The sequence below is a fragment of the Emys orbicularis genome, chromosome 1 (assembly GCF_028017835.1).
Source record: "Emys orbicularis isolate rEmyOrb1 chromosome 1, rEmyOrb1.hap1, whole genome shotgun sequence".
Classification (NCBI taxonomy): domain Eukaryota; kingdom Metazoa; phylum Chordata; order Testudines; family Emydidae; genus Emys; species Emys orbicularis.
The window spans coordinates 154780612-154804108 of NC_088683.1; the positions used below are offsets into that span (position 1 = coordinate 154780612).

Sequence of the window (23497 nt, forward strand, 5' to 3'; positions counted from 1 at the left end):
CTCTACTACATAGATTTCATGGGGGAGACCAGCGTTTCTCAAATTGGGGGACCTGACCCAAAAAGGAGTTGTAGGGGATTGCAAGGTTATTTTAGGGAAGTCACGGTATTGCCACCCTTACTTCTGCGCTGTCTTCAGAGCTGGGTGGCCAGAGAGCAGCAGCTGATGACTGAGGGCCCAGCTCTACAGGCAGCAGCCTAGAAATAAGGGTGGCAATACCATACCATGCCATCCTTACATCTGCGCTGCTGTTGGCGGTGGCTCTGCCATAAGAGCTGGGCTCCCTGCCAGCAGCCGCTGCTCTCCAGCTGCCCAGCTCTGACGGCAGCGCTGCCACCAGCAGCAGCACAAAAGTAAGGGTAGCAGTACCGTAACCTCCCCCAACACACACACACACACAACTCCTTTCTGGGTCAGGACCCCTACAATTACAACACCATGAAATTTCAGATTTAAATAGCTGAAATCATGAAATTTACAATTTTTAAAATGCTATGACCATGAAATTGACCAAAACAGACTGTGAATTTGGTAGGGCCCTAATTATGTACACTGTCATTGAACAATGAATACATTTATGCACTGTAATTTTGAGATGTTCAATTTTAAGAATTTTTTATTGTATGAAATCCCCAATCCCCCATTAGTCCATAAAATAGGGATTCTTCAGTACTGCCTAGAGAATACTGGGATGGGGAGGAAGGAGTAAAGTTATGTGCCCCCCAGTACCCTGGAGAGTCCTTTTACCTGCCCCCCCACCACACACACTTTCAGGGACCCACTAAAAGGGGCCATGGAAGCAGGGAAAGGAGCAGAACTGCTAGGTCTAACTCTAACCTGGAGGGAGCAGGGGTAGGGGAGACTAGCTAGGGGAAAGGGGTAGAAGATGGTAATGGGAAGCAAGATCAGAACAGGAGAGCGTGCCTCAGACTTTCTTGTCCCTTCTACTCCCCCCTCCCAAAGAGTTTCTGGACTCACTGAGCCTGACTGCCTCTGGTTCCCAGTCACCCACTGGTCACAGCCACTGAAGAGGCAAGAGCACAACTTGACTTGTCTCATGAATGGAAGATCACAGCCAAGCTTGGCTGTAATACACTGGAAGAATATGAGCTTTTGCTCTATATGACATGACAATGTCTTGGTAGTTAAGTTTAGGGTCTAGAAGATGTTTTATGTTTTTATTTTATACGTAACCATATGTTTCCAGTACTTTGCTTGCTTGTTCTTGGATCGCTGTTCTTCGTTATATAAACTTTTACTTGTTTTCACTATAAAGAAATCTAGGAGTGGTGATCCTGAGGTGTATTGGTCCTTTGGGAATAATGGATCTGTACAAGGTGCAAGAGAGATTTCTTACTGATGAGAAATGTCATAGATGCACATATCTGGTAGATATGCTTTGATTTAGAAGAAGATGTGCTGAGCTGAAAGCCATAATTATATACATTTCATAGCTATTGTTACTAAGTATGTTAGGAAGCATGCATGTATCATTCGCTCTCATTTTACAGATGGACTAACAAGATTACTTTTAATTTCAGAACTTGTGAACAGAACCTATGTTTCCATACAGCAGACCAAATCTTTCATCCATTCACTCACCCTGCCTTTCATAATGAACATGCCAAATGTGTGTGCTACTGTAACGCCGACAGACCCCAGTCAGCGGCGGGCAGGATTAAACCAGGGACCTCTGGAGCTTAGTGCATGAGTCGCTACAGCATGAGCTAAAAGCTGTTAGCTAAGGCTGTAGAGCAAACTCATTTTATCTCTCTCTTTAAGTGGTCTCAGTGCCACTAGATGGGACAGAACACCACATCCAGAAGTTGTGTGGGTTACACTGTCTGTAACTTTTAGACTACACTTACCTCTAGAATCTGACTAGAACCCAGGATTCCTGAGTCCAAGTGTTCCTCTGTTGTCTAGCAAATAGTTATGAAACACACTGACAAAATGTATGTCTCATCCACCTTCAGTGATTGGTCAATACAGAGGATAGCAACCTCCTAATGCTAACAGTTACTCTGTTAGTTCAAGAGGTAGAGGGCTGTGCTGTGGATCTAATGGTTCCATCTCTGCTAATGATATATCTTGGGTCAAAATGCTTCCACATGATGATGGATTTTTTTATTTTTTTTTCAGTGTGCTCTTTTTAAAATAAAGTAGGCGCTTACTTATGAAAACAAAGTTAAAAAAACATTAATGTAGCAAGATCAAGCACATAAAAGAGAAAAAGTCAGCCCCCTTGTGCATATGCATTATGATACAGTCTTTAATTACATGATCAGATGCTATTTTTGCACAGGCCCCCTGCCTCATTTTTTAATATTTGTTTATCTTCCTCATTCAGTGTGTGACGCCAGACCTTATTATATGTACACACCCCATCCCTTCATTAATTTTTCAGGGTTGTTTATGATGGATATCATAGTGCCCTTACCTAGGCCAACCCAGAGGCGGAAAAGATTTATGTTGGTGGTGGTGGACCATCGTTCCTCTTCTGGTCCTGAGAATACAGCAAATATTAGCTATGCTTTGTTTGATCCTCAGCAACAGTTGAGCTGCTTTTCTTTGCATAGCCCAACCAGCCAATTTTTCTTCAGCTGTTCATAATTCATTTCCCCAGTCTGTCTTTTTAATATTTCTTTCCCAAAAAGACCATTGAGACTTTTCTCTGTGCTTTTCTCTTCTTAGGGTACTTGCTTTCGCTGCTCTTTGCACTTGTGTAATTCACACTATTACAGGTCCATACACACTGCCACCATAATAACCATCGCTTTATCCAAGAGTTGTCCATTTGAATGAATGACTCTCTATTGTTAGCCCTGTCACAGAGTCACAGAGTTTTAGACCAGAAGGGACTACCTGCACATTAAGCCCAACAAAGGAAATGAGACAAAAGTAAAGGAGACCCTCAGGAGACTGGACTATTATGTGCCACAGGCAGGGAATAGGAAGGACTGAGGTGCACCAGTGCTTGAGGCCCCCACAATGGTAGAGTATTAAGTGAGGTATACCCAGATAATCCTGGCAAGTGACTTGCACCCACACACTACAGAGAAGGTGAAAAGCCCCCAACATTATCACCAATATGACTTGGGAGGAAATTTCTTCCCAGCCCCACATATGGTGATCAGTTAGATCCTGAGCATGGGACCAAGAATCAGCATCTGAGAAAGTGAATGCTCGGTGCCACCTCAGAGCCCTGGCCAATGCTGCCCATTATCCCATTTCCAGTTGTGGCCATCCCTAATGCTTCAAAGGAAGGGGATAAAAAACCTCCCAGAATATGTTGCAGAGGGTGGGAAGGATTCCTTCCTGACCTCTGTGGTGGCCAGCTGAAAGCCTGAAGCATGAGCTTTAGTAACATAAGACATAAACCAGAAGTAAGCCACAGGCCAGTTGAGCCTTCCCCCCACCATCAAAAGCAACCCCATCATACAATGGCACTTATAAATGTGTCCCCTTCTCTCTTAAAACTAAGTTGTTTGCACCCACAACTCTTATCAGGAGTCTGTTCCAGAGCCACATCCCTCTAATGGTTAGAAATCTAATTTCCAGCCTGAATTTGTTCATGGCCAGTTTACATCCATTTGTTCTTGTTACAACATCATCCTTTAGCTTAGATAGTCCTTCACCCTTCCTGGTATTTACCCCCCAATGTGTTTATACAGCACAATCATATCCCCCTCAGCCTTCTTTTTGCTAGACTGAACAAGCCAAGCTCTTCCAGTCTCCTCTCAAGCCTTCCATTCCCCTGATCATCCTAGTAGCTTTTCTTTGCACGCATTCCAGTTTACTTTTTCTTGAACATGAGTGATCAGAATTGTGCACAGTATTCCAGATGAGGTCTTACCAATGCCTTGTAAATGGCATTAATACGTCTCTACCTCTAATGGAAATGCCTTGCCTAACATTTTAGGATTGCATTTGCCTTTTTCACTGTCACAGGACATTGGTGGTGTATAGTCATCCTTTGATCAACCCACACACCCAGGTCTCTCTCCTCCTGTGTCACTTGCAATTGATGAGTCTCCCAGCTTGTAGCAGAAATTCTTATTATTAGACCATAATACATGATTTTGTATTTTTGCTATTGAATTTCATCCCATTTCTGTCACTCTAGTCTTCAAAGTCATCCAGATCTTCCTGTGTAATGTTCTGATCTTCTTCTGTATTGGCGATGCCTCCCAACTTGATATCATAGAACATTTCGTTAGCACACTGCTACTTTTTGTGCCCAGGTCATTAATAAAAATATTGGAGAAGATGGGTCCCAAGACCCATCCTTGAGGAACTTCACTAGTAACCTCCCTCCAGTCTGATAGTTCATCTTTCAGCACAACCTGTTGTCTTCACCCCTTTAGCCAATTCCTTATCCACCTTACAATGCCTGTACTGATCCACATCTTCTCTAATTTAACTAATAATTTCCTATGTGGTGTTGTATCAAACACTTGCATCATCATCATCATCACTCCCATAACCGCATTGGTCATTGGGGCACCATCATTGATGAGCAGTCAACCAATTGTCTCCACCCCTGATGATTGTGTGTCAGTGCTTGAGTCTCCGCGAAGTCCATTCCTGTCCACTCTTTTATGTTGTCAATCCATCTCTTCTTCTGTCTACCTCTTCTTCTCTTCCCCTGTTCTGTCCCTTGGAGGATGATCTTGGATAGACCAGATGATCTTGTTACATGCCGTACCACTTCTGCTTGTGCTTCTTCACGGTCGTCAGGAGGTCTTCGTATGACCAAGCGCATTGGCTGATGATGTTGCGGACCTCTTCATTAGTGACGTGGTCGAAGTAGGAGATGCCCAGGATTTTACGGAAGTATCTCATCTCTACTACCTGTATTTTCCATTCAAGTTCTGCCGTAAGGGTCCATGTCTCGCACACATACAGAAAAATGGAGATGACCAATGCGTGCAGCAGTTTCAGTTTGAATTCCAGGGAGATGTTCTTATCCTTCCAAATTGGCTTTAGCTTTGCCACTCCTGCTGTTGTTTGCACAGTTCTTGCCCGAATTTCTGCCTTGGATCCTTCATCAGTGATGATTGCCTCCAAATACTTGAACTGTTTCACTGTCTTCAGCTCGTGTCCACTGACAGTGATATGTGAGCTGATCCCATCATGTTTGTTTGTCATCAGCTTGGTTTTCTCTGCACTGATTTCCATGCCATATTTTGCAGAGGTTTCATCCAATCGTTTCACAAGGTTGGCAAGTTCATCTTCGCTGCCTGCCAGGCCACCAATGTCATCAGTGAACCGAAGATTTGAGATTGTTCTCCCCCCAATGCTGACTGTGCATATGTGATCTTCTAGGGCATCAGTCATTATGCGCTCCAAGTAGATGTTGAATAGTGTGGGCGAAAGAAGGCAGCCTTGCCGGATTCCAACAGTGGTGCGAAACCACTCTCCTGTTGTGCCATTGACGAAAACTGCACTGCTGGCCTTGGCATACAGATGTTTAATGGTAAGAATAAGCTTACGACCAACATTATACTTCTTCATGGTTTCCCAGAGAGCTTTGTGCCATAATCTGTCAAACGCCTTCTTGAAGCCAACAAAGACGTGGGAGATGTCCTACTGGTGTTAAGTATCAGAGGGGTAGCCGTGTTAGTCTGAATCTGTAAAAAGCAACAGAGGGTCCTGTGGCACCTTTAAGACTAACAGAAGTATTGGGAGCATAAGCTTTCGTGGGTAAGAACCTCACTTGCATCTGAAGAAGTGAGGTTCTTACCCACGAAAGCTTATGCTCCCAATACTTCTACTGGTGTTTTAAGTACTGCTTGTGGCTTCAATCTGTTCAATATGACTTTAAACATCACTTTGCTGGGATGGCTAATTAAGCTTATGGTCCGATAATTTTGACACAATTGCAGGTTGCCTTTCTTTGGCAGAGTGATTATTAGTGACTGTGTCCACATGGAGGGCCACTCACCGGTCTGCCAGGTCTTGTTGCAGATCTTGGTGAGTACATCTATTACTTTTACTCCTCCCAATTTCATCAATTCGGCTGGGATGTTGTCAATACCTGTAGCCTTTCCGTTCTTGAGTGATTTCATAGCTGTCTCCACTTCTTCACATAGTATTGGAAAGTCATCCTCCTCTGTTGAATCTGGGCTATCTAAGACACTAGGATCTTCATTTGTCTGGTGGTTGTATAGATCAGAGCAGTAGTTTGTCCACCTATTGATGATGTCCCTTTCTTCTATAAGACTGTTCCCCTCTTTGTCTTGAATTGCGTTAACTTTGGTCCATCTTTCCTTCGTCAGATCTTTTACAACCTGGAAGGCTCATTTGCTGTTTTTATTATCGATACACTCTTCAATTTTAGAGCATTGTTTTTCAATCCATATCTCCTTGGCCACCTTCATTCCTTTCTTGATCTTTCTGCCAATCGCTCTGTATTTATCAGCTCTCTGTGCTATTCTTGTATCTCTTAAGTTCTTTTCTAATGTCACACAGTTGTAGTATTTCATTTGTGACCCATTGTTTTGTCTTCTTACTATGTTTCCCAAGGATGTCCATTGCTGCCTCATTCATTACAGCGTTGAAATTGTTGGTCATTGTTTCTATGTCTTCCTCTAGAGCAAGCAGTGGGGCAAATTTTCCACTGACCATTGCTTGGAATTACTCTGCAATGTTTCGGTCTCTGAGTCTTTCTAAGTCAAACTTGGTTCTGGTGAGCTTTGGCCTGACCATTTTCCTTAGCCGCAGTCAAAAATTTAACATCACAAGGTCATGATCACTTCCAATATCAGCACTGGGGAAGCTCCTTGTTTTAGCTCTGTTAATCCCAGAATGAAATCGATTTTGCACCATGATGTAGTCGATCTGGCTGTGATGTAGACCATTAGGTGTGTGCCATGTTTATCGTCTGGATGCTTTGTGTGCTCCTAATGTGTTTAAAAGAACCAGATTGTTATAGCTGGCAAACTCCAAAAGGCTCAATCCTCTCTCATTGGTTACCGCATTACAGAAAGGGCCACAATAATATCGCCAATCTGCCTGTGTGTCAGTACCCACTTTAGGATTCCAATCTCCTTGTACAATCAAGATATCTTTCGTGTGTACCTTATCAATGATGTCTTGGAGCTGATTGTAAAAATCTTCAATTTGCTCATCGTCATAGTCTGTTGTAGGGGCGTAGACTTATACCACTGTGATATTAAATGGTACTGCCTTTAGATGGATGGAAATAAGCCTGCTGGACATTGGGCGGCATCCTAATACTGAATTCTTGATATCTTTACCCACAAAAAATCCTATGCTGTTTACATGTTTGTCCTCTCCACTGTAATAGAGTACATGGCCTTCTTCCTTTAGTACCTCTCCAAAGTTCTTCTATGTGACCTCAGAGATTCCTAGGAGGTGCCAGGTGTATTGTTCCATTTCGTACATGAGTTCTTTCAACTTCCCTATGTGTCTCAATGTCCTTACATTCCATGTGGCTATGGTGATGTTATATCTTCCACAGACCCTCTTTGTTGGGGTTACACCAGTAGTATACTTGTCATGTCTGCCCTAGTGGGAGATGGATGGCGCGGTCATTATTAACCCGGGCTGCGATCAATCCGGTATGGACATCGTTGACTTGCTCATCATATGGTGTGTCTTGGGCAAATTTCTAACCTGGTGGAGCCCATTCCTCTCCAGGCAGCCCCCTTTTAGTCGCCTCTTACAACATGCAGGAGGAACAGTGGGCCTGTTCTGTCCCCGGACCCACAGGTGACATCAAACACTTTACGGAAGTCCAAATATATTGGATGTACTGACTTCCCTTATCTAAAAAATCAGTTATTTTCTCAAAGAAGGAAATCTGGTTAGTCTGGCATGATCTGACTTTGCTAAATCCATGTTGCGGTTCCATCCCCTTTACCATTTACCTCTGTGAATTTAATTGTTCTTTTCTTCACAATTTGCTCTAAAACCTTGCATGCTACTGAGAACATAAGAACATAAGAATGGCCCTACTGGGTCAGATCAAAGGTCCATCTAGCCCAGTATCCTGTCTTCCAACAGTGGCCAGTGCCAGGTGCCCCAGAGGGAATGAACAGAACAGGTAATCATCAAGTGATCCATCCCCTGTCGCTCATTCCCAGCTTCTGGCAAACAGAGGCTAGGGTCACCATTCCTGCCCACCCTGGCTAATAGCCATTGATGAACCTATCCTCCATGAATTTATCTAGTTCTTTTTTGAACCCTGTTATGGTCTGACTAACAGGTCTGTAATGGCCTGGATCACTTTTTTTCCTTTTCTTAAATATAAGTACAACGTTAGCCATTCTCTAGTCATATGGTACTACCCCCCCAAATAGTTTTATTAAAAATCCTTGTTCCTGGACTAGCAATCTCATGTACCAATTCTTTCAGTATTCTGGGATGAAAATTACCCAGTCCCTCCAGTTTGAGCATGTAGAGGGGCGGACTCACCACTGTGGCGCCTCCTGCTGGTCTCTTCTGGGAATTAGCTCTTCCAGCGTCCTGGAGCGCCCCCTGCAGGCCGGTGAGCTGCCTGTCCTCTGGCCCCCGTGTCCCTCCCGGACCCCGGTGCCCTTGTATCTGGGGTGCTGCCCCCTGGCAGTACACCCCTTAGTACTAGGGTCTCCCCTCCCTGGGGAACCCCCACCCACTATCCCTATCTCACCTCAGAATAAGGCCACTGCCAGTCACCAACTAGCCCCCGCTCCCTGGGGCAGACTGCAGTATAGGCCACTGATCACAGGTAAGGTTGGGTTTGGACCTGCTGCCTTGGCCTACCCATGGGCTGCCCTCTGCAACCCCCAGTACCCCTTGACCTCCTACTAGGCCACAGCTTGGGGCTATCCAGGCTGGAGCTCCCCAGCTCCTCGGCCTGTCCCCAGCCCTGCTCCACTCAGGTACCCTGTGTCTAGCTCGCTGCAGCCAGGCCCTTCTCCCTCTGAAGGCAGAGAGAGACTGTTGAGCTCCTGGCTCCCAGCCTTTTTATACAGGCCAGCTGAGGCCTGATTGGGGCGTGGCCCAGCTGCGGCTGCTTCCCCAATCAGCCTTTTAGCTTTTCCTTTGCCCCAGCCCTGCTCCCTGGCTGTTTTAAGCCCTTCAGGGCAGGAGCGGGGGACCACCCTGCTACAGAGCACATTAAGCTTTTTACGTTTTTCTTCAACATCGTGTGGTAATTTCTAGCTATAGACACTCATTTCCATCAGCCATACTGTCTTCATGCACATGCTCTATGTTATCATTCTTACTGAAAACTGAGGCAAAGTATTCATTTAGTTTTGGGGCCATACCTAGATTATCTTTAATCTCCTTCCTATCCACACTGTGTAGCGGCCCAACCTCATCCATCCTTATTCCCTTTTTATTTATGTAACTAAGGGTATGTCTACACTGCGAAATTAGGTCGAATTTATAGAAGCCGGTTTTATAGAAATCGGTTGCATACAGCCGATTGTGTGTGTCCCCACATAAAATGCTCTAAGTGCTCTAGTCGGCGGACCGCGTCCACAGTACCGAGGCTAGCGTCGACTTCCAGAGCACTGCACTATGGGTAGCTATCCCACAGTTCCCGCAGTCTCCACCGCCCATTGGAATTCTGGGTTGAGATCCCAATGCCCGAATGATGCAAAACAGTGTCGCGGGGGGTTCTGGGTACATGTCGTCAGGCCCCTCCCCCTCCGTCAGAGCAACGGCAGACAATAGATTCGCGCCTTTTTACCTGGGTTACCTGTGCAGACAACATACCACGGCAAGCATAGAGCCCGCTCAGCTCAGCTCACCGTCACCATATGTCATCTGGGTGCCGGCAGATGTGGGACTGCATTGCTACACAGCAGCAGCTAACTGCCTTTTGGCGGTAGACGGTGCAGCATGACTGGTAGCCGTGGGGCTGGCAGCCGTAGGGCTGCATTGCACCAGCCCCATGCCTTTTGGTAGAAGATGGTATATTACGATTGGTATCCATCGTCATCGTACTGCAGTGGCTGTCGATCATGGGCACCTGGGCAGACATGCTCAGTCCTATTGAACTGTCTTGACGATGATGGCTATCAGTCGTAGTATGCTATTTTCTGCCAAGCGCCCAGTATTTTCTGCTAAGTACCCAGAAGAGGCCGAGGGCAATCTGGGTGCTGGCAGACGTGGGGCTGGCAGACGTGGGGCTGCATTGCTACACAGCAGCAGCCCCTTGTCTTTTGGTAGAAGATGGTATATTATGACTAGTATCCATCGTCATCATACTGCAGTGGCTATCAGTCATGCTGCACCGTCGGCTGCCAGCTTAAGATGTAAAAAATAGATTTGTTCTGTATTCATTAGCTTCCCCCTCCCTCCGTGAAATCAACGGCCTGCTAAACCCAGGGTTTTGAGTTCAATCTTTGGGGGGGGGCATTCTGTGTGACAGTTGTTTGTGTTTCTCCCTGATGCACAGCCACCTTTGTTGATTTTAATTCCCTGTACCTGTACGCCATGTCGTCACTCGCCCCTCCCTCCCTCCTTCCCCTGGTCCGTCAGATACTAGTTTTGCGCCTTTTTTCAGACCAGGCGCCATAGCTAGCACTGGGATCATGGAGCCCGCTCAGATCACCGCGGCAATTATGAGCACTATGAACACCACGCGCATTGTCCTGGAGTATATGCAGAGCCAGGACTTGCCAAAGCAAAACCAGGACCAGCCGAGGAGGCGATTGCAGCGCGGCGACAAGAGTGATGAGGAAATTGACATGGACATAGACCTCTCACAAGGCACAGGCCCCAGCAATGTGGAAATCATGGTGTTACTGGGGCAGGTTCATGCCGTGGAACGCCGATTCTGGGCCTGGGAAACAAGCACAGACTGGTGGGACCGCATAGTGTTGCAGGTCTGGGACAATTCCCAGTGGCTGCGAAATTTTCACATGCGTAAGGGCACTTTCATGGAACTTTGTGACTTGCTTTCCCCTGCCCTGAAGCGCCAGAATACCAGGATAAGAGCAGCCCTCACAGTTGAGAAGCGAGTGGCAATAGCCCTGTGGAAGCTTGCAACGCCAGACAGCTACCGGTCAGTCGGGAATCAATTTGGAGTGGGCAAATCTACTGTGGGGGCTGCTGTGATCCAAGTTGCCAGGGCAATGAAAGACCTGATGATATCAAGGGTAGTGACTCTGGGAAACGTGCAGGCCATAGTGGATGGCTTTGCTGCAATGGGATTCCCAAACTGTGGTGGGGCCATAGACGGAACCCATATCCCTATCTTGGCACCGGAGCACCAAGCCACCGAGTACATAAACCACAAGGGGTACTTTTCAATGCTGCTGCAAGCCCTGGTGGATCACAAGGGACGTTTCACCAACATCAAAGTGGGATGGCCGGGAAAGGTACATGATGCTCGCGTCTTCAGGCATTCTGCTCTGTTTCGAAAGCTGGAGGAAGGGACTTTCTTCCCGGACCAGAAAGTAACCGTTGGGGATGTTGAAATGCCTATCGTGATCCTTGGGGACCCAGCCTACCCCTTAATGCCATGGCTCATGAAGCCGTACACAGACAGCCTGGACAGGAGTCAGGACCTGTTCAACTACAGGCTGAGCAAGTGCCGAATGGTGGTGGAATGTGCATTTGGATGTTTAAAAGCGCGCTGGCGCAGCTTACTGACTCGCTCAGACCTCAGCGAAAAGAATATCCCCATTGTTATTGCTGCTTGCTGTGCGCTCCACAATATCTGTGAGTGTTAGGGGGAGACATTTATGGCGGGGTGGGAGGTTGAGGCAAATCGCCTGGCCGCTGATTACGCGCAGCCAGACACCAGGGAGGTTAGAGGAGCACAGCAGGGCGCGGTGCGCATCAGAGAAGCTTTGAAAACGAGTTTTGTGACTGGCCAGGCTATGGTGTGAAACTTCTGTTTGTTACTCCTTGATGAACCCTCCGCCCCCCCCCCCCCACCCGGTTCACTCTACTTCCCTGTAAGCCAACCACCCCACCCTCCCCTACCCCCTTTGAGCACCACTTGCAGAGGCAATAAAGTCATTGTTACTTCCCATTCATGCATTCTTTATTAATTCATCACACAACTAGGGGGATAATTGCCAAGGTAGCCCGGGATGGGTGGGGGAGGAGGGAAGGAAAAGGACACACTGCAGTTTAAAACTTTAACTCTTATTGAAGGCCAGCCTTCTGATGCTAGGGCAATCATCTGGGGTGGAGTGACTGGGTGGCCGGAGGCCCCCCCACCGTGTTCTTGGGCGTCTGGGTGAGGAGGCTATGGAACTTGGGGAGGAGGGCTGTTGGTTACACAGGGGCTGTAGCGGCGGTCTCTGCTCCTGCTGCCTTTCCTGCAGCTCAACCATACCCTGGAGCATATCAGTTTGATGCTCCAGCAGCCGGAGCATCAACTCTTGCCTTCTGTCTGCAAGCTGACACCACCTATCATCTTCAGCCCGCAACTTGCTCTGTTCATCCCGCGATTCAGCACGCCACCTCTCCTCTCGTTCATATTGTGCTTTTCTGTAGTCTGACATTGACTGCCTCCACGCATTCTGCTGTGCTCTGTCAGCGTGGGAGGACATCTGGAGTTCCGTGAACATATCATCCCACGTCCTCCGTTTTCTCTTTCTAATCTTCACTAGCCTCTGTGAAGGAGAAACATTTGCAGCTGGTGGAGGAGAAGGGAGAGGTGGTTAAAAAAGACACATTTTAGAGAACAATGAGTACACTCTTTCACGTTAAATTTTGCTGTTCACATGACAAAGCACATGTGCTTTCGTTACAAGGTCGCATTTTTCCTCTTATATTGAGGGCCTGCCGGTTTGGTGTGAGAGATCACTCACGCAGTGCCAGGCCACAGATTTCGGCTTGCAGGCAGCCATGGTAAGACACAGTCTTTTGGCTTTTTTAACCTTCTTAACATGTGGGAATGGTTTCAAACAGTAGCGCTCTCATTTCCCATACCAAGCACCCGTTGGGTTGGCCATTTAAAATGGGTTTGCAATGTAAAAGGAGGGGCTGCGGTTTCCGGGTTAACATGCAGCACATACCCAACTAACTCCCCTCCCCCCCACACACCCAATTTTCTGGGATGATCACTTCACCCCTCCCCCCCACCGCGTGGCTAACAGCGGGGAATATTTCTGTTCAGCAGAGCAGGAACGGGCACCTCTGAATGTCCCCTTAATAAAATCGCCCCATTTCAACCAGGTGACCATGAATGATATCACTCTCCTGAGGATAACAAAGAGCGATAAGGAATGGATGTTGTCTGCATGCCAGCAAACACCGGGACCATACGCTGCCATGCTTTGTTATGCAATGATTCCAGACTACGTGCTACTGGCCTGGCGTGGTAAAGTGTCCTACCATGGCGGACGGGATAAGGCAGCCCTCCCCAGAAACCTTTTGCAAAGGCTTTGGGAGTACATGAAGGAGAGTTTTCTGGAGATGTCCCTGGAGGATTTCCGCTCCATCCCCATACACGTTAACAGACTTTTCCAGTAGCTGTACTGGCCGCGATTGCCAGGGCAAATTAATCATTAATCATTAAACACGCTTGCTTTTAAACCATGTGTAATATTTACAAAGGTACACTCACCAGAGGTCCCCTATGCGCCCTCAGGGGATGGGAGCACGCCTTGGGTGAGTTCGGGGGTTACTGGTTCCAGGTCCAGGGTGATAAACATATCCTGGCTGTTGGGGAAACCGGTTTCTCCGCTTCCTTGCTGCTGTGAGCTATCTACATTATCTCCATCCTCATCTTCCTCGTACCCCGAACCCGCTTCCCTGTGTGTTTCTCCAGTGAGGGAGTCATAGCACACGGTTGGGGTAGTGGTGGCTGCACCCCCTAGAATGGCATGCAGCTCCGCGTAGAAGTGGCATGTTTGCAGCTCTGCCCCAGACCTTCCGTTTGCTTCTCTGGCTTTGTGGTAGGCTTGCCTTAGCTCCTTAATTTTCACGCGGCACTGCTGTGCGTCCCTGTTATGGCCTCTATCCTTCATGGCCTTGGAGATCTTTTCTAATATTTTGCCATTTCGTTTACTGCTACGGAGTTCAGCTACCACTGATTCATCTCCCCATATGGCGAGCAGATCCCGTACCTCCCGTTCTGTCCATGCTGGAGCTCTTTTGCGATCCTGGGACTCCATCATGGTTACCTGTGCTGATGAGCTCTGCGTGGTCACCTGTGCTCTCCACGCTGAGCAAACGGGAAATGAAATTCAAACGTTCGCGGGGCTTTTCCTGTCTACCTGGTCAGTGCATCTGAGTTGAGAGTGCTGTCCAGAGCGGTCACAATGAAGCACTGTGGGATAGCTCCCGGAGGCCAATAACGTCGAATTCCATCCACACTACCCCAATTCCGACCCGCTAAGGCTGATTTTATCGCTAATCCCCTCGTCGGAGGTGGACTAAAGAGACCGGTTTAAAGGGCCCTTTAAGTCGAAAGAAAGGGCTTCGTCGTGTTAACGTGTCCAGGCTTAATTCGATTTAACGCTGCTAAAGTCGACCTAAACTCGTAGTGTAGACCAGGCCTAAGGCTACGTCTACACTACACATCTTACAGCAGCACCGCTGTACTGCTGCAGCTGCACCCCTGTAAGGTCGCCCGTGTAGCTGCTCTATGCCGACATAATTAAACCACCCCCAATGAGTGGCAGTAGCTATGTCGGGCGAGAGCATCTCCCACCAACATAGCACCGTCCACACTGGCGCTTCTGTCAGTGTAACTTATGTCAGTCAGAGGGGTGTTTTTTCCACACCCCTGACCAACAAAAGTTTTACCGACAAAAGTGCTAGTGTCGACAAAGCCTAATAAAACCTCTTATTATTTATTTTAATTTCCTTGGCAAGAGCTTCCTGTGGGTTTTAGCTTAATATGAAGGTAAAAGACAGCAGAGAAGGAAAACAAACCCCGCATTGAAAGTAAAACTCGTAGTCTGACACAGGTACACATGGAGAGTCCCCAATATAAAACAGCATGCATTATGTACGTAGATTCTCCAAATTCTCACAGGTATTCTCTGATGTCCTTACCGTGCTGTCTGTGGGTACATGTGAACATGCATTTGAATGTGATGAATGTGACTTCTAAGGATAAGCAGCCCTTGAAATGAAAATCATCACAGTAAGGATCACTGTGTATGTACTTAAGGAGACCCAGCGTTCATTGGTGTTGGGTTCTAATAGATATTCAAGAAAGCACAGCTAACAATGTAGTGAACAGTGCATGCCTTGTTCAGTTCCCCAACTCCAGTTGAACTATACCTGGGGTAACAGAACAAGGCTTGCACTGTATACTGCAAACGAAGGTAGTCACCAATTTAACTGTGAAAGAATATGAATATGAGTATTTACCTTGGCACATTTTGCAGGTTCTGTAAGTTATTATTTCATGATGAATAATAAAAATGTCCTTGAAAGAACAGATTCCCTATGGGTTTGAACAATTTATATAGCTACATGTTACAATTATATCCCTGCTATTGAATCTGAGAGTATACGTTCTTATTTATTTAAAACAACAACAACAACAAACCATGAAAAGATTAAGTTCTGTGTAATGGAGCCAAAACATTCCTTACATTAAATCTGTGACATGGAAGGGTCAGCTTTACTCTGTAAATGACACAGAATGAGGAATACTGAACATGCACAGTAGGAAAATTGTGATGCCTGCTGTGGAACAGATTCCAAGAAAATGAAATAAAAGGTTTGAGGGGAAATAGCTGCTGAACTGGATTAAAATAATGACGGTTTGAAACTGGTAGGGGCTTAAACAAAATGTAGAATTTTGTCCTGGATAAATCCAAGGTTGTACTGTATTAAAACCCCCTACATTTTATTCTCTTTTTCTCTGTTATAGATCACACATCCGTGGGCGGGCTGGGAGACAGTTTTTATGAATACTTATTGAAAGCCTGGTTGATGTCAGACAAAATGGACACGGAGGCAAGGAAAATGTACGACGATGCTATTGAGGTGATTATAATCCACTCAGTTTTTCTATGTAATGGATAAAAATAGTGCCATTGAAAAAAACACTTTTGATAACTGGGAAGCACAGGACTTTACCTGTTTTATTAAGTCTACTTGGAAAGCAATTTGGTTGTTTTTAAGGCTCCAAGAATACAACAGAAACCTTTCCTTTTGTGTAGTTTAAGAAAAAATATTTCAGTGAAATATATTTAGTGCAGATTATCGTACTAAAAAATATCAACTCCTTCAAAACGATTAGCTACAGAAAATCAAGGTGAAGTTTAATTGGGACTGATCCTACAACCCTATATGTGCAAAATTCCCCATGACATCATGGATAGTCTTCTTGCCAGTTAAGTGTATGTAATGACACAAGGAATTGGGGTCCTGAATTTTTTATTCCTTAAATTATTTTTGAAATTATTTAGATGTTTGTCAAGGCTGCTTCCCCACTTTGAACTTTAGGGTACAAATGTGGGGGCCTGCATGAAAACTTCTAAGCTTAACTACCAGCTTAGATCTGGTCCGCTGCCACCACTCCCAAAGTGCTAATTCCCTTCCCTGGGTAGCCTTGAGAGACTCTTCACCAATTCCCTGGTGAATACAGATCCAAACCCCTTGGATCTTAAAATAAGGAGAAATTAACCATCCCCCTCCTTTCTCCCACTAACTCCTGGTGGATCAAGATCCAACCCCCTTGGATCTAAAAACAAGGAAAAATCAATCAGGTTCTTAAAAAGAAGACTTTTAATTAAAGAAAAAGGTAAAAATCATCTCTGTAAAATCAGGATGGAAAATAACTTTACAGGGTAATCAAACTTAAAGAGCCCAGAGGAATCCCCTCTAACCTTAGGTTCAAAGTTACAGCAAACAGAGATAAACACTCTAGCAAAAAGGTACATTTACAAGTTGAGAAAACAAAGATAAAAACTAACACGCCTTGCCTGGCTGTTTACTTACAAGTTTGAAATATGAGAGACTTGTTTAGAAAGATTTGAAGAGCCTGGATTGATGTCTGGTCCCTCTCAGTCCCAAGAGTGAACCACCCCCAAAACAAAAAGCACAAACAGAAGCCTTCCCCCCACCAAGATTTGAAAGTATCTTGTCCCCTTATTGGTCCTTTGGGTCAGATGTCAGCCAGGTTACCTGAGCTTCTTAACCCTTTAGAGGTAAAAGGATTTTGGAGTCTGGCCAGGAGGGATTTTATAGTACTGTACACAGGAGGGCGGTTACCCTTCCCTTTATAGTTATGACAATGTTATACAAAATATTTAGTTAGTAATTGTGTAGACGGTACAAACCAATGTCCTCCCACGGTGACTCTCTGTGCAGTGTTTTTCATGCCACCTTGTAATGTGATTTTGTTGGATCTTAACGTTGAGTGGTGTCAGCATAGTACTGAACTTAGGCTCGCTCTCTTCCTCCCTCTCTTCCTGCTTCTAGTAATTATGGGTCACGCATGGTCCACTCCTAGGATGACCTGTGGCTTAATTTTTTCCTTCCAGATCAGACTGGGGGAGAATGGGACTCCTTGTCAAGAGTCAGGAGGCTAATTACAAGGTTTTTTTCTTTAAAACGTTTTAAATGTTTAGGCTATTCACCTTGATGAGTATGATCACCAATTAAATATAGTACTAGAATATAGATTTTCATACATTATTGGATAATCTTTGAAACATCTCTGTAGGCAGACACAGTATTATTCCAGCCATATTACTAATGCAGTAGTTCCCAAGCTTTTTACCTTGCGGCGTGGGGCCAGCAGCCAGGGTCCCAGGTGCACAGCTGGCAGCCAGGGTCCCGGTTGCAGGGCCAGCAGCTGTAGTCGGGGCCAGAAGTGGAACTGGGTTGCCCGGTGGGAGCTGGCTCGGTGGGAGCTGGCCCGGGCTCCAGGTGGACCCCCCCTCCGTGCCTCCTTAGGGGGTTGCCCCATAGTTTGGGGACCTCTGTACTAATGCTATGATACACTCTTCATGTAATTACACTCTTGTGGTTTCAAACACAATCTTCTTTGTTAAATGTTGACCCTAATTTGGCCCACACAATCCCCCATCCTATAAATGTGACCTATATTCTTGATTCCTAGATGGTCTGAAGTAATTAGGATGAAATTCACTAAGGACAAATGCAAAATACTCCATTTAGGGAGGAACAATCAGTTACACACATACAAAATGGGAAATGACTGCCTAGGAAGGAGTACTACAGAAAGGGATCTGGGGGTCATAGTAGACCATAAGCTAAATATGAGTCAACAGTGTAACACTGTTGCATAAAAACCAAACATAATTCTGGGATGTATTAGCAGGAGTGTTGTAAGCAAGACACGAGAAGTCATTCTTCCACTCTACTCCACGCTGATTAGGCCTCAGCTGGAGTATTGTGTCCAGTTCTGGGCGCCACATTTCAGGAACGATGTGGACAAATTGGAGAAAGTCCAGAGAAGAGCAACAAAAAAGATTAAAGGTCTAGAAAACATGACCTATGAGGGAAGACTGAAAAAAATGGGCTTGTTTAGTTTGGAAAAGAGAAGACTAAGAGGGGACATGATAACAGTTTTCAAGTACGTAAAAGGTTGTTACAAGGAGGAGGGAGAAAAATTGTTCTTCTTAACCTCTGAGGATAGTACAAGAAGCAATGGGCTTAAATTGCAGCAAGGGAGGTTTAGGTTGGACATTAGGAAAAACTTCCTAACTGTCAAGGTGGTTAAGCACTGGAATAAATTGCCTAGGGAGGTTGTGGAATCTCCATCATTGGAGATTTTAAAGAACAGGTTATACAAACACCTGTCAGGAATGGTCTAGATCAGAGGTTCTCAAACTGTGGTCTGTGGACCACCAGTGGTCCAAGAGCTCCATTCAGGTGGTCCGCGGATAGTTCCCTCTAAGGTGCGCGCCTGGGTGGCCACACACGAGAGAATGAAGGGCCACCTACCTAATTAGTGGAGCCATGCAGGCATGGCTCCGCTAATTAGGTGCCTGGACCCTGGAGAAGACGCACACGTAAGGTGAGGTGCTGGACTTGGGGGGAATAGGGGGTAGGTGGGAGGGGGCAGTGGGGTGAGAAGTGGGGGTGGGGGAATTCGGGACGTGCAGGGCTGCGGCAGCCAGAGAAAGAGGCGACTTTCCCCAGCTCCAGGGCTGTGGCTGCCAGGGAGAGACCACCCCCTCTTTCCCAGTCCCAGCTCGGGTGCTGATGCGGTGTGGGAGAGAGGGCACATCCATCGCATTAGAAAGGTAAGACTGCTGATATGAAAATACGAGTTGTGTGCTTTTATTTGTAGCACAAAAAAACGTTTATTATTAAGGTTTTTTTTATATAGCACTTTTATCCAAAGCGCTTTACAATAGTTAGCTAATGGTACAAACATTTGGAAAGATCATTAAGTGATCCGCTGAGACCCTCAGCAATTTTCAAGTGGTCCACGAAAAAAAAAAGTTTGAGAACCATTGGTCTAGATAATACTTAGTCCTGTCATGAGTGCAGGGGACTGGACTACATGACCTTCCGAGGTCCCTTCCAGTCCTATGGTTCTATGTATGGCCTTGCATTTAGCTATATTAAAAGACATGCTGTTCAAGTATGCCCAGCTTATTATTTGTTTTACACTGCTCTGTAGAACTGACCTGTCTTTATGATTGTTAACAACTCTGCCAATTTTTGTGTCACCTGAAAACTTTCAGCAGTGATTTTATATTTTCTTGCAGATCATTGATACTGAATAGCATTGGATCAAGATCTGATCCCTGTGGGATCTGTTGTGTTAATTTTGATGGAATTAAATGAATTCAGAGAGTCACAGGGGTCTACTTCATCCTTTCACTGTACAACTCTAAACATTTAAACATGGTTCCGGTTTTTGAGTACAGAGACCTCAGCCTGCTTACAATGGCAAACACACCACCAAAAATCTTATTAATCTTTTATTAATATTACAAAAAAGAGGGAAAAGCAGTTAAAGCATTTGAAATGTAAAGTAATAAGTAAGGCTTTTATTTTAAGAATGGTCCTTGTTCCCTTTCCCTTTAGATGTAGAGAGTTTTTATAAGGAAAAAAAACCCAGTCTGACAGTCTTTTAGAGGATATTAAAGACAGTAAAAATGTCCTTTTTGGGGAAAGACACAACAAGACAAACACACACAAAAGGAGAGAAAAGGACTGCAAAGACACAAAATGCAGCTTCTGTCTCTGGCGCGGACTTTTGCACTTGCAACCTTTCAGCTGAAGAAACACAGGCACAGCACACTGTCTTATCAGCCACTCCAAGGCCTAGAAAACTCATATCAGAATCGGGCTGTTTAAGATATTGCTTTCATTGCCTCTCTGATTACTGGCTCACAGCAATGTTGCAAAAGATGCAGTCTTGGCCAGATCAGCCAAGTTCTTATTAAACAGAAAGCAAAAAGAGAGGAAAGAGAAGAAATAAGGTGTGGGAAGGAAAAGGACACATGCGATAGGAATGACAGCAGGAACCCAAATCTCACATTTCAGGTGATTTAGCTGGGGCCAGTGAAGAGGGTGATATCATGTGGGTTTCTCTCTGCCCCAGTGTGGGCAGGACATCTCTCAGGATCAGAAGGGTGAAAGTCCAATAGTGTTACAGTGGCTCCTGGAGTTCCAAGAGATAGTGGTGGGAGCCATGGTGGTGAAGATTGCTCCTTTCGGTCCATCCAGCCTCCAAAAATTTTGACCCATGAAGTCTTATTTTTAAGGACTCCAAAAGGGAATGATGGGGGAAATAGTTCATCCCCTCATTATTTGGTCCAGCAATTAGACCTAATTTCTGACACTTCAGTTTTGCTTCATTAGCTTCCAATTCCATTCTCCTCTTGTTTACCAGTCCTGATCTTAACACCATCCTTGGGTGGTATCAGTAGACTCTTGTTTTGACTAATTCAGTTTTTCTGTCTCCTTTTTGTACCTTTTCCCATACAGTTTTATATAACACTCTGACTTTTAATTTTGTTACTTTGGACAACTTAGAGTACAGGCCTCTGCCTAAGAGGCCCCACTGTAATGCCCCCATTGGATAATGATCCCCCATTTGTAATTGTGTTTTGTGATGGGTCCGTTAGCCAGTTTTTAATCCATTTACTATGTGCTACATTGATTTTATATAATGCTACATTTTTACTCAGAATATCATACGTCAGATGCCTTACTGAAGTCTATTATGTCAACACAGTTACTTTTGTCAAACTTGTGATTTAATTTTTAAAAGATTTGAAATTTTTTTGAGAGGACCTATTTTTTATAAAGCTATGTTGATTTGCATTTGTTTGCTGCTGTCTCTAGCTCTTTACTAATTGCATCCTATCTGAGCCTTTCCATGATTTTGCTTGGAACTGATATCAGATTAATCTGATCTGTAGTTACCCAGTTCATCCCATTACCCTTTTTAATTTTTGGCACAATGTTAGCTTTTTCTGGTCCTTTAGAACTTCCCAGTATTCCAAGATTTGTTAAAAAGCAACATCAGTAGTTCAGAGAGAATCTCAGCTCCTCAGCCTCTTTTGATATTTTTGGGTGCAAATTACTGGTCCGACATGTTTAAAAATGTTTATCAGTTGCTGTTTAGCATCCTCCCTGGTTACTGTTGGAATCAAAAGTATTTCATTATCACCGTGGTCTGTGAATATGTAAACCCCATTTCTTTTTCTTATTTCATGGTGGTCAGCCAAAAACACTTAAAACTATATCTGTCATTGTACTCCCTGTGGTCCCAGTCTTGCCAGTGATTCCATATGGGCAGACCCCTGTGCTTGCATGGAGACATAGGGAAGTTAAGGTGGGTCCAAACGTGCATCGGGGTCCACCCATGTGGAAGAGCTTTCAGGATCAGGGCCTATTTTTGTAGTCAGCAATTCTGCTAGACATAGCAGGAATATGTGTGCAAACAAGTGTTCGGTAAGTATAGATGATTGTTTTCTCTAACTACATTTTGGAAGTTTTATTAAATCCATAGAATAGTTAATCAGAGTTGATCTCTAGTGCATGGATGACAGCATTTTTTTGTAAGTGTTCTGTGTCTCTGGGCATATCTACATTGCAATGTAAGCCTGGGCTCAGGCTCAAGCCCTAACCCCCCTTCTGTCTACACACAAATATCTTGGACTCCAGCTCAGACCCAGGGTACTAGGACCCCATGATGGTAGAGTTAAGCCCAAGTTAAGGTTGGACCCAAGGTTCAAGCCCTATCATTTTACATTGTAGACACAGCCTTCCCCCACCCCACATACTTGGGTCCTTGGAGTCCTCCAACAGTATCCCACAATGCAATGGGATGGTTTCCTTTGTCCTTTCTCTTCCAAAAATCACCAGTTAACTCCAGGGAAATTGAAGCAGCCCCCTTGTTCCAGTGCAGCTGCTTAGCGTTTAACCCATCTATTTTATTCTGACCATTGAGCTGCAAACCCACATTAAGAGAACCTTCAGCATTTGCAATGAATGCCAACTAGAAGAAATCCATTACAAAGTGTGTTAGTTAGTGGTCGTGGAAGCACAGCCAGATTTTGGCTATACAGTGGATTTTAGTAAGAGTACCAGGATTGACTATTCATACCAACAAATAGCAAAGATGCTGTCAGCATTGGAAATTTAGCGGACCATGACCAACACAGAGAACAGATTCAGTGGCACAAGACTGAGTACCTGAAAACCAGGGACCACAACTGCATCTCTGGCAACTCACCGATTTCGTGCCAGTTTTATGATGAGTTTGACTGGGTGCTGGGCACTGCGCCAGCGGTGCACGATGACCTGATCAGCTGGGATGGTGTCCTGCTGGCCTGAGAAGCCAGCATGGGAATCGATGGGTACAAGCAGGCACCAAATGTGGCAAATAAAAAGACTTTGCTAACTAAATGGGTCCTAGAGGAGGCTTTGCTGCAGGAGTAGCTGCAGCACATACTGGGGCCATACTCAGAGGAGCTTTTTGATCCCCCCACCAAAGGAACAGCTCACCCAGGGACTGGTATCAGAAATGGAAGAGGGCAAAGCTACCTAGAGCCTGGTAAGTTTCTGACTCCATTTTTGTGTTTATTAATATAGGAACAGGAGGGATTTCTGCTCTAAGAACCAGTGCAAAAGATATAAGCCTGGGTAGCAGCACATATCTGCTAATGGCGGATTGCATGCCAGCACCTTGGCGTCCCCTCACTCTCCACCCACCATGGGGAATTAAAAATGGAGACCAGGAAACACAATCAGTAAAACGAGCATGTAAGAGAGAATATTTAAGGCACATAGTTTTGCTAATACATTCCAGTTTGTTAGAATGAGAATCTTATATTACATTCCCTGTATGTACGCTGCTTGATACCAAGCAACAGTGTAACAAGCTGCCTGAAAAGACTGAACTGTACGGGGTGGGGAGGGAGAGGGAGAGGGAGAGGGAAGAGGTTCAAATGTCGTCCATTTTCACATGTCCATTTCTACTAATGCAGTCCAGGCTTTCCATGGGTGATGAAATCATTAGTCCCAAATACGACCGGGGTTTGAATTCAGTCCAGAAATTTGCCGGGGGGAAGGGGGATGGCAATGGAGTTCTGTGTGTTTGCAGGCAGTCCTAACA

The 23497-nt window shown here is 45.3% G+C and overlaps 1 protein-coding gene across 1 annotated transcript in view; it reads left to right on the forward strand.

Moving 5' to 3' along the window:
* Positions 1–23497, forward strand: part of MAN1A2 (mannosidase alpha class 1A member 2) — a 333986-nt gene that overhangs the window by 279065 nt on the left and 31424 nt on the right. Inside the window, exon 9 of the mRNA XM_065408870.1 lies at positions 15812–15927. Within this exon, the coding sequence (XP_065264942.1) occupies positions 15812–15927 (116 nt within the window). The remainder of the gene's footprint in view (positions 1–15811; positions 15928–23497) is intronic.